This window comes from Cynara cardunculus, unplaced genomic scaffold (genome assembly GCF_001531365.2).
Source record: "Cynara cardunculus var. scolymus isolate 2C unplaced genomic scaffold, CcrdV1 Un_Scaffold_3408, whole genome shotgun sequence".
NCBI classification, from domain to species: domain Eukaryota; kingdom Viridiplantae; phylum Streptophyta; class Magnoliopsida; order Asterales; family Asteraceae; genus Cynara; species Cynara cardunculus.
The window spans coordinates 25,583-38,214 of NW_020201465.1; the positions used below are offsets into that span (position 1 = coordinate 25,583).

Consider the following 12,632-nt stretch of genomic DNA (forward strand, 5'->3'; position numbering starts at 1 on the left):
ACAATTGTTCATACACATATCAATTAATACATTAATTAAATTATTGTTTATTTAATCTCATTTAATAATAACCGTTTGATGATAAAATGAACGATCAAGATCGGTTCACATAGTTTGTACCATATGGTTGGTTTATATTTGAACCAGCCATATATATATGCATTAAGTAAAAAAAACGATATAAATTGTGGTAACGTATATATATATAGAGATGCATAACGTAAAAAAAACAATATAAACGGTACATATATATATATATATATATATATAGATACATATATATATATAGAGAGAGAGTTAGATAGATACATATACATATACATATATATAGATAAATACATATACATATAAAGATAGATAGAGTATTTACCGGTGTTTCCATAGTAGCAGCGGACGGTGGTGGATGGCGGCGGTAGACGGTGGTTGGTGGCGGAGGAGGGTGGTGGACGGCGGCTCTTGATGGTGGTCGTTGGTGGCGGAGGGTGGTTGTTGGTGCCGGAAGGTGGTGAGGGGCGGCCGATGACGGTGGTCGGTGGCGGCGGAAGGTCGCCGATGTCGTTATACGGTAGTCTATGACGGTATGTCGAAGAATGACATCGATATTGGTCGGGATGGCCGATGGGATGGCCAAAGCTCGGTTTTTCGCTCGGTTTTTCCCGAGAAAAGGGGCGGTGGTGGGGATGAATGATCCCCCACGTCCAATTTATATAAAACGTTAAGTAATAAAACAAAATCATCGTCAAATCAACGTCAAATCGGCGTCAAATCGACGTCATATAGTGTCATATCATGAAAAACTGCGAAATCAGATATAATGTCTGATTTTTTCTCCAAAAATCAACTAAATATTTTTTTTTTCGTAACCACAATTATCATCCGATTATTTATAACGAAAAACCGTGAAATTTAAAATTAAATACGTAAAAAGACACACTTTATGTTTTTTTTTATTTTTATTAAAAACATCCCCGCACAGTCAACGAGGAATGAACAGTAAAAAATTTTGTTTTTTTTAGACTTAAGGGGGGATCGCCCCCATTGTGTACGGATCGCCCCCGGGGGCGATCTGTATGGTCATTCTGACAAAACCTCTAAAATATAGTTATTTTGTAGCAAAAGATTATGTAAACCGGTTATTTTTATAAATTTCCAAAAAAAAAAAAAAAAAAAACTAGATCTTATGTTCTAACACCCCTCCCTGTCGACCCTGAATTTGTAATTTACTATTGTGGTCGACAAGATATTACGAAACTTCCGATTCACGTGTAGCCTGAAAACGTTCCCTCTCTTCTCTACCTTCCTTCATATATAAGCCATGCTTTTCGTTCTCCAAGAAAAGTATAGGTTCCCTTTGCTTTGCTGCTTAAAGTCACCTTCATTTGCACAGATTTATTGCCGCCTTTTCCATGATATTTGCTGGGTTTAGTTGCTAATTGGAGATGGCGTCCCATTTTTACATCACTTTCACACCGTGCTACACCAAGAACCAACGATTTCTAGAAGCACCAAGACGCTTCTTATTTTCAAGTGAGGCCAAAGGTAATCGACGGAATGTCGGAGCTATTAGAGTTTCAGATGACGGAGATTCGTATATGGGTATGTGGAAAAAGGCCATGGATAGGGAGAGGAAAGAAATCGAGTTCAAGAAAATTGCGGAGAATGTGGCCGGAAAAGAGGAGACCGGCGGCAGAGTCGAGAATTTAGAGACGAAGAGCAGCGAGTTCTTGAAGATTCTTGAAGTTCCTACGGAGGAGAGGGATAGAGTCCAGAGAACGCAGGTGATTGATCGAGCAGCTGCTGCAATTGCTGTTGTCAGTACCCTTTTAAGGGATGATAAGATGACCGTGGAGAATGATTCCTACGGATTAGGCAACTTGGATAATGGTCATGATGAATTGGACGCCATTATTGGGGATCAACAGCAAGGTAATTTGCCTCATAAATGTCAAATTATCTGTCTATTTGTTTGTTTTTGAAGCAGTTTGTCATGTTTATTATTTGAATGATCGACCTCTGGAAGAGTGGGTTTTGATTGCAAGCTGTTTGACCCTCAAGGCCACTCATTTTCGTAGGCTAAACTCTTATAGTTTCTTTGTATTTTACTTCCATATTGGGCATTCTTCCTAACCTGAAAGAGCACCATAAGATCAACTTAATAAGTTAATAATCTTCTTCACTTTTGAAGAAAACTGATATGCTCTAAAAATGATTGAAATATGTGGTGTAGGAGAAGGCCTGAACTAATTAACGAAATTACCCTTAATTGAAATATGTGGTGGTGAAGATATTATGTTAATGGATCTTGAAGCCGACTTCATGTGATGGCCTGAGGCTGCTTGTTGTTTTGATGTTTCAGCAACATGATTTGAATTTCGGGTGAACATGTAGTTCAAATTGTGGGATTTCATGTATAATTTCCTTTACTATTGCGTTTCTTTATTGACTTTATTTCATTCATCATACACAATGTTGCATGGCTTGAGTTTAACATATTTTCTGTGTTCATCAGGGTCGGCTAGTATTGGAACACCAGGTCCAAATTTCTGGTCGTGGGTACCACCTTCTGATACTGATTATAATGTGGATGATGGAGCTGAATCTGCATCAAGTAGAAAAACATTAACATCTCCGCGTCAGCCAAACCCTGTGATGGAGTTAGAACCTTATATGCCACTGCCGTTTGAAAGCAATTATAATCCCCCTCTTCCACCTTTTCAGTCACTGATGGAGGTTGAAAAACAGGATTCCGTATTAGAGGAGAATCCTCAATTGAGAGAGGAAACTGAAGTTGATAATTTGTTTTCAACACATGCGGAAGATGCAGCTCATGCTCTTGCAGAAGTCGATCCAGTATCATGTGAAGGGACTAATGCACAAGGTTCAAAGTGGTGGAAAGAAACTGGAACAGAGGTAAGACCAGATGGGGTGGTTTGCAGGTGGACATTGACAAGGGGTGTTAGTGCCGACAAAACTGTGGAATGGGAAGAGAAATATTGGGAAGCTTCTGACGAGTTGGGGTATAAGGAGCTTGGCTCTGAGAAATCAGGTCGTGATGTTGCTGGAAATGTTTGGCGTGAATTCTGGAAAGAATCAATGTCACAGGTATCAGATGTTTTGACCTTTTTATACAATATTGAAATTTGTTTGACACGGTATGTCTTATGTGCAATAACCCCGTTCAGAAAACTGTTTAGTTCTTAGGCATTTAGGAAGACATGACCTCATATAGGTAGCCCTAGCAGATTGGGTGTAGGCCTTGTGGTTTGTAATCCATACTGAATTGCATCGATTGGTATCTGGTCCATAGTTGTTAAAAGCACGCCTGAGGTGCGCCTAGGCTTTGAGGTTCATAAGGCTCAAGGTCTTGGGCTTTTTAAAGTCGAGGCTTGGCGTATTCACGAGGCTCACTAACACCATGCGCCTTGGATGAGGCGTCTTGTGGGCCCAGGTGCACCTCATAAAGAGTTATTAACTACCAAGTCAAACCCCAATATTAAATAAGTTTTCTCATCTTCTTATCGCCTAGACTTCTTAAAAAAGAGTTATTATATAGATGACATAAGCTGCACCCTAATATTAAATACCTAGTTCTTATAACTTCAAGCCTCTTTCTCTATAAATACCCGGACCTTAAAACTTCTCCCTCCTGGCTCACGCTTTAAACCCTTCTCCCTTCTGCCTCTGTCGAAGTACTGTTGGTTGTGGTTGCTGCACTGGAGTACTTGCTACATATTTGAGTTGTATATAGCTGTGTGTGTGTATGTGTATACATATATACTTTTTTTACCAGATGCGCTTCACATTCCCGCACCTAGGCCCCGGGACCCTTTTGCGCCCAAGTGCGCCTTGAGCCTTTAACAACTTTGATCTGATCCATGCTGCGCTCAACTGCATCATGCACTAAGGTGGAGGAGAATTTTAAGGATTTCTTTGGAAGAAACAGTTCAAATGACGTCGCAACAACTTGCAACAGTGATCAGGTTACAAGATGAAGCGGGAAGGCGAGGGAACGGCGAAGAGGAGTCGTCTGTGGATGGGGAAAGAAGAGTTCGTCAAGGAGAATGATGACACGGACCGCGCACCATTTTTGCAATTGACGGGTGGAGATTGGAATTACCGGCGTTAGATGGTACCGATTCAGATGGGTGGATTTGGAGGGCAGATAGGTACTACAATCTGAATCAATTGACCCGTGATGAGAAGTTAGAGGTGGCGTTCGATGCATTGAAATGGTACCCGTAGAAAACAACCAGAGACCGACTGTGACTTCCGAGAATTGAAGAAACTGTTATTCATTCATTTCTGGGTGGTGGGAGAAGGAATTGTGTGCAAGCAGTTGATATCTGTGAAGCAACAACAGTGAAAGAATATAAAAAAAAAAGGTTTGTGGAGATGGCGTCCTCTGGAAGGAATTACAGAGGAGGTCTATACAAGTCAATTTATCAATTCGCTATTACCAGAGATTCGAGCAGAGGTACGATGTTGGCGCTGGTTGGGTTGAATAAAGCAATGAAAATAGCAGCTATGGTGGAAGAGCACAACAAAGCCATAATCAAAAGTAAATGATATAGATCGAACTCACCATTTAAGCGAAACGCTGATAGGACTCCGGAGGAAAAAAGGGGGAATGCATGGTGGAATACAAAGAGGACACTGAAATTTTGGCGATTGACAAACAAAGAGCTATTGCATTACCATTGTGACAAGAACTATTTGCCCGGTCATTGATGCAACAAGAAGGAACTGATTATACTTGTGCTGCAAGATGGGGACGACAAGGAGGATATGAGTGACGATGATAAAGAACTAGCCAACTTATTGCAAGAACAAGAGATATAAGTATATTTCAATTCGGTGGTTTTGGTTTTCAGCTCTGAAAAAAATGAAGTTGCAAGGGATGGTTAGAGGACCAACAACTGGTGGTGTTAATAGATAGTGGAGCATCCCATGACTTCATATCCCATAGCCGTTCTAGGAAATGAACACATGAAATTGAAAGGAGAGGAAACATTGGGGAGGACTCTTGTATCGTTAAAATCAATGATCAAGATGTTGAATCAAGAAGGGCAAGGAGTTTTAATTGAATTGGCTCAGTTTGAAATTAAATAAGATAAAACACATAGCTATCCAACAACCCTTCAGGAGGTAATTCAAGAATTTGAGCAAGTGTTTCGTGATCCACAACGGTTACCACCGGTTAGAGGGAGTGAAACACAAGATTGAACTTCGAATAGATGGTGGAACCTATTAATGTCAGACCGTATCTCCTTTTCAAGTCTGTGTTCTGTTGGTGAAAAAAGAAAGACAACAGTTGGTGTTTTTGGGTAGGCTACCGAGCTTTGAACAAACAAATGATACCGGATAAATACCCTATTCCGATAATAGACGAGCTGTTGGACAAATTGTGAGGAGCTAAGTGGTTCTCGATACTAGATATGAAGGCAGAATATCATCAGATAAGGCTGAAAGAACAGGACATACACGGGTTTCCAAATGCACATGGGTCATTCCGAAATGCCTTCGGTCTAATGAAAGCCCGAGCAACTTTTCAGTCACTAATGAATGATATGGAAATTCATTCTAGTCTTTTCCAATGACATACTCGTGTATAATAAGTATGAGAAAGAGGCATGTGGAGAAATTGAGATTGGTTTAGAGTGTGCTAAAGCAACATGAGTTATATATTAATAGGAAAAAAAAGTGATTGGGGTTTGCAACAAATTAGTTATTTGGGCCATATCATTTCAAAAGGAGGAGTATTGATGGACCAAACATTGGTGGAGCAACTCCGAAGACAATCGCTCAACTACAAATGTTTTTGGGCTAACAGGCTACTATTGCAAGTTTGTGACAGTGTATGGTGCTGTTGCAAGACCCTTGGACCGAGTTGGTAAAGAAACGAAAGTTTAGTGGACTGGAGACGCTCAATTAGCTTTCGAAGAATTATAAAAATGACAAAGGCACCGGTACTAGCTTCGAAGAGTTATAAGAAGGGAGGCCAGAGTTGGGAGGGAGTAGGTTTTTTGTCATTTGTTGGAGTGGAATTCAGTAAAATCCTATTCATTCGGCTTAGTTTGACTGCAGTCCATAATTCATGTGGGATTTACCGGGGTTCGTTTGGTTTTGTTTTTATAGAAAACTTTATTGATTATGTGTACTACATATCTAAAATCTTTTATTGACAAGCCTCATCCCGTTTCTTTTTCAAATCAACGTTCAATAGCAGAGCTGTTTCTTACTGCTTTGATTTTGTTCAATTTGGCATACGATGTCTCTCATGTTACATACATTCATACTTATGGTTTATCTGCAGATTGAAGGGTGTCTGCATATTGAAAAGACTGCAGATAAATGGGGGAAGAATGGGGAAGGTGATGAGTGGCAGGAGAAATGGTTTGAAAATTATGGTGCTGGTCAAGCTGACAAGTGGGCTCACAAATGGTGCACCATTGACCCAACCACACACCTGGAGGCTGGCCATGCTCATGTGTGGCATGAAAGGTAAAACATTACACTTACAAAGTGAAAGTGGATTATGAAAATCATCTATTAATAATATTCACCAATTTGCACGTTTAGTCCATTGAGATTTAGACTAATACGATGGGCGTTTTGGTCTTCTTTATCTTCTCTCTTTATTGCAAAACCTCGAGAGAGATATTTCGTTGAAACTAATGTTGGTTAAGAATGATTGATCGGTTCAAATGTGGTCAATTGAAAGAAAGGAGAACGTATCTTTGGCTTTACAATGTCTAAATGAACAGTTGGTGAAACATATCAAAAGCAATCCAACTATATATTATTCTCTTACAAGCCATTACGGATAAGATGATGTTGATTTTCTTAACTGAACTTGACATTAGATGAACGTAAATATGTGATTTGGCATGCATGCAGGTGGGGTGAGAAGTACGATGGGCAAGGTGGCAGCGTGAAGTACACGGATAAGTGGGCAGAACGTTCAGAGGGCGATGGATGGACTAAATGGGGTGATAAATGGGATGAGCATTTTGACCCAAATGGGCATGGTGTCAAACAGGGAGAAACATGGTGGGAAGGGAAACATGGAGAACGATGGAATAAAACGTGGGGCGAAGGTCATAATGGGTCGGGGTGGGTCCACAAATACGGTAAGAGCAGCAGCGGTGAACATTGGGACACCCATGTCCAGCAAGACACCTGGTACGAGAGATATCCTCATTATGATTTTTACCATTGCTTTGAAAACTCCGTGCCCCTTCGTCAAGTCAAGAAACCGTCCGACTGAAATTATATATATGTATATATACACACGTATAGATACATAGAGATATGTTCCTTTATGTCGGAGAATGCGTTTGTACACTCTTCCACTTGGGTTTATGGTAATCATCTGGTTCGGAGTCGGTGTTATAAGCTTAGAAGTTGAATAAGTATCGGAAATTAAGTTTACAATCGTCTTCCATGTATGTGAAATTTTAAAAATGATATTCTTCAACTTATAACTTGTAAGGTGTATGCCTCTGCCTGTGGAAAACTTTGTATGCGTTCCAGGTATTTTGATATGTATTCACATGTGCATCATACTCACCTGGAAACATCATTTCTAATGTATCCTTACGTGAAAATATATCTTGCCTAGAACTACTTTAATGGTAAACTAGTCACGTATATCCTCCTTAAAGACCATATTCACATGTGAATGAAACTTGAAAAATCCTTTTAGCTCTCCGGTTGGCGAGATTTTCCATTTCCATACTTAAAAAAATACATATCAACATACATGTAGATATAGGTATCAAATTAATATAGAGAGACTTAAGGTCATATGAGATCAACATGTTTTCATGATACCTGTGAAATCATTTTTTATACTTGAAAACTTTACAGCAAAACTTGTTTTTGCTGTGAAGGTTTAGACTTTTTTACCTTCACAGTGTTTTGCTATAAAATTTCAGGTATAAAAAAGTGGTCTCACGGGTTTCTATATATATATATATATATATATATATATATATATAACATCAACATAGACAAAGAATAAATAGAACGTTAAAATCAAGATGTATCTTACTACATTGCGCGAGTACCCTTCTAATATATATATATATATTAGAAGGGTACTCGCGCAATGTAGTAAGATACATCTTGATTTTAACGTTCTATTTATTCTTTGTCTATGTTGATGTTATAATACGATTTTATGTGTTTTTAAAAAAGCAATAACGATTTTATTTTGAATAAAATATAAATTTAAAGATATCGTAAAAATTTGAAAAAAAATATATCAATGTTAATATCAAATCAATTATTTAAAAGTTCTATTTTTTATGTAATTTCTTTAATTTATTTTTTTATTATAATTTAGTTTTAATTTAATAATGAAATAATTTATTTTTGTTTTAATAATATAATATTTTATAAAGATAATAATTAAGTATTATGTTAGAACTCGGTGATTATTCTAATTATTTTTTAGATTTTTATATTTAAAATGAGATGTTTATCTTGTATTTGATTATGTTTATCTGCAGTTAGTTACATGAATTCAGATATGGAGCTTTAGTAAGTTGTACTTATGTACAATCTACTTGTAATCTTGAGTTTTAAGTAACATGCATTATTAAACAGTATTTTATGCATAAAAAGTGGTTTTTAAGAATTTTTGTCAAATACTTTATAATATAATATAAATATAGAATGGTTTAAACGAGAACACCCTTGTTTTACGAAAATATGTGATCACTTATGGGCCTCTAAATTATAATAAATGAAAACAAATTAATATTTATCCATTATTCTCTGTCATCATAAATTTATCTTTATCCCTTAAATTTTGATATTATCATTGGAGATTATTTTTTGTCGATTCGTCCGTTGTCGATAATGATCTGATTTTGCCGTGATAATAATTTAATAAATTGAAGATTGTTTATGATGTAATTTTGATATGATAATCATTTAATAATCATGTGATTTTTGTTGTGATAGCAATGTGATAATGTTGTGATAATCGAAAAGTAACGATGATCATGTCTACATTAATTAAAGTGTCTATTCGTTATGTGATTTTGTTGTGATAATTATGTAATACCGGTTAGCGTATTATTTTTATGTGATTTTAGAGATAAGAATGTCACCGAAATTACAGATAAGTATGAAACTAATCACATGATTATTCTTGATTAATTACTTTATTTCTTTTAATTTTAACATTGTGTTAACTATTTGGAGGCCCATAAATGTTTTTCATAAAATAGAGATGTTCTCGTTAGAACCTCCATCTCCATATATATATATATATATATATATATATATACACACACACACACATACGTATTCTCACAAAATAGAGATGTTCTCCTTAGAACCTTCACCCTCCACCTCCACCTCCACCTCCACCTCCACTTATATATATATATAGAGGAGCGATCAAATGAAAACCACTCCAATTTGTATAAACCGTGCAAACCACCCTTATTCGTCGATTTCATTGTTTAATCTTATGAAATGTTTTCATTAAATTGTTTAATCTTGTGAAATTGTTTCATATAATACTTTTTTGATGAAGTTGTTTTATATAAGGTTATGAAATTGTTTCATATACTACTTAATGAAATTTTAATGAAACTGTTTCATGTATTTCTCTAAAATTAAAATAATGAAGATGATAATATCCATCATTAACACCCTCCACAATAAAAATGATTAATCAACCTCTCATAATTACAAAAAAAATGAACAAAATCAAATTATGATCGGTTGAATGAGGTTTTTACAAATTGAGTGGTTTTCATTTGATCGCTCCCCTATATATATATATATATATATATGTATATATGTGTGTGTGTGTGTAGGGGTGGGTTCTTTTGTTAACCCAATACAAGGTATTAACTTTGTGAACCTATCACAACCCTTCATCTTAAAAATCTATGGGTGAGATTAATCATGGCAAAATTAATTTTAATTTCACTATTAAATTAAAAAATATAGGTGAGAATATTAGGGACAAGGGGTATTTCTAGATAATATATCAAATATGTCGTTGTGATCGATTAAGGCATGCTAATTTCTCCTTTATTGCAACCGAAACCGTCTGCATTCTCCAATCTCGTCTTTGACTATCGCTTCACCGCAATCCAATTCATGATCGAGTTCCAAAACAATGGTGGATTAGGGAGGATTTGGCGACAATAACAACCAATTAAGAGGTAAAGTAAGAATTTCTAAGGTTAGGGTTGTCGATCTTGCATTTAACCTCTATAATTGTTTTGATTGTCAATCACCAGTGAGGAAGAAAAGCAAGAGAATAATGTTAAAATCATCTTTTTCAAACTTCAAGAACACAATCGACAACCCAATCAATGTGGATGCAAAAATTCAAAGGGGCAAATCATGGAGGTTGAGAGCTTGAATAAAAGGGGGGAAAAGACGATTGGTAGCAATTTATTATCACACAATGAACCCGAAGGTATAATATTTGAATGTTGTACTCTAATTTTACAATTGTTAATCTTTTGAAGAAAATTCTTTGACCCAAATATAATGCATGTGTTTTCAACCTTAAAACTTTGGCTTGGTAGCTAAAGGTGCATATGCTCTAGATGAAACGTTGTTGTCAATTCAAGCTTGTATGTTCATAGATGAACACTTTTTTTAATGTTCATAAGAGAATATTGATAACGAGGGAGCAGTGTTCCCCAATGTTCATAAGAGAACCTCGTGTAGGGACTGATTACTTAAGGTCAATGTTCACAAGAACATAATGTATGTGATCTTATCACATGGGATCCATGTTGATAAGAGATCTATGTATCAATATATGAACAATCTTCATAGGTGAACATTGTGTCAATGTAATTCCTATATAGGCTTTCACCTATCAACAATAGTACATTCAATGATATCCTTCACATGATAATCAATTCCATTCATCATAATGAGCTCATTATTGGAAGGTGTTAATTTATCAATAGTTGTTCATTAGTATTATGATATGCTAAATGCTAATTTGGCAGTTTAATTTAGAACTCTTATTAGGTGGCTGATAGAGCCCTCGATATATGTGGAAAAGTGTGAAGTTTTTGTCATAGTCGATTCATTCTTCTTGTCTGTAACCCTAAGCAACAAGACGAGCCTTGTTGCAGGTCACGACTCCTTGTTCATCTAACTTATTGTGATAAACCCACTTGGTGTCTATCACATTTTTGTCAGATGGACTTGGGACAAGGTACCATACATGCTTCCTATCAAATTCAATGAGTTCCTCTTACATGAAAATGACCCAACTAGGGTCTGAGATAGCCTCATTGATCTTCTTGGGTTCAACTAAAGAGAGAAAATTGACAAAGAGATAGACATTACCTAGACTGTGACATGTCTGAATACCTGCACTTTGATCACCAAGAATTTGATGTATTGGATGGTCTTTAGTCCATCAATGAGCTGGTAGAAGATTATCATCTGAGATTGGAAACTCGGGTATAGAAGATGAGGCTTCAACAATAGATTCTTCAGCAATAGGTTGGATTGCTAAAGGAGCCTCAGTGAGAGATTCAACAACTGATAGAGGTTTAGAAACTAAAGGGTTTTCAATGACTGAAGAATCAGTATTTGAAGTAGAAGGGGGCAAGTGACTAATGGGCACTGCAGCTATCCCTGAAGAGGATTTGCCTTGGTTATTAGTCACATCTAGAATGATACATAGATCGTCATTAGCTTCTGGAGGGTCAGCAATGGGTTGCTTGCTGAAGGAAGCTTCAGGTTGTCCATAGTGAGAAATCATTCAATTTTCTAACTCTACATCGTCATCAAATATGGGTTTAGAGTTAGCTGATTGAGATTCATCAAAGGTGACATGAATAGTTTCTTCTATAGTTTGTCGTCGTTTGTTGAATACTCTGAAGGCTTTGGATACTGAAGAATATCCAAGAAAAATTCTTTCATCAGCTTTGGGATCGAACTTTCAAGTTGGTATATGTTGTTGAAAATGTAACAAGTGCAACCAAATATGTGAAGAAAGCTAAGAGAGGGCTTTCTGCTATGGAAGAGTTCATAAGCTGTCTTCTTGAATCTTTTGACGATCAGAGACCGATTCTGAGTAAAACAAACAATATTGACAGCTTCAGCCCATAATTGAGTATGGAGATGGGATTCGTTGAGCATGAATTGAGCAGCCTTAATGATTGTTTGATTTATCCTTTCAGTGAATCCGTTCTGTTGTGGAGTTCTCACAGATGAAAAGTTGTGTGAGATTCCCTTGTTCTCAAAGAAGTTATCAATAGCACTATTTTTTAACTCAATACCATGATCACTCCTTATAGCTCGTACTTTGATGTTGTTCAGTACTTCTATGCGTTTGATGAATGAGATGATTTCTTCAAGTGCATCACTGTTAGATCTAAGAAACAAGAACCAAGTGTAGCTGGAATACTCATCAACAATGACAAGTATATATTTCTTTCCAGCTATTGATTGCATGTTGACTAGACCAAAGAGATCCATGTGCAATAGTTGAACTAGAAAAGTCACTGAAGAGACTTGATAATATTTGAAGCTAGCCTTTGTCTGCTTTCCTTTTTCACACGCTCAGCAAAAAGATTCCTTTGAAAAGGAGTGTTGAGGAAGGCCAGTGACAAGAGCTCATTCAGTGT

General features: G+C 36.6%; 1 protein-coding gene across 1 annotated transcript; it reads left to right on the forward strand.

Moving 5' to 3' along the window:
- Nucleotides 1-1,303: 1,303 nt before the first annotated feature.
- Nucleotides 1,304-7,385, forward strand: LOC112503621. The gene is made up of 4 exons (XM_025107625.1): nt 1,304-1,926; nt 2,510-3,102; nt 6,314-6,501; nt 6,898-7,385. Exons 1-4 carry the CDS (start codon nt 1,440-1,442, stop codon nt 7,265-7,267), a joined length of 1,638 nt encoding a protein of 545 aa, XP_024963393.1. The 5' UTR covers nt 1,304-1,439; the 3' UTR covers nt 7,268-7,385.
- Nucleotides 7,386-12,632: the final 5,247 nt, after the last annotated feature.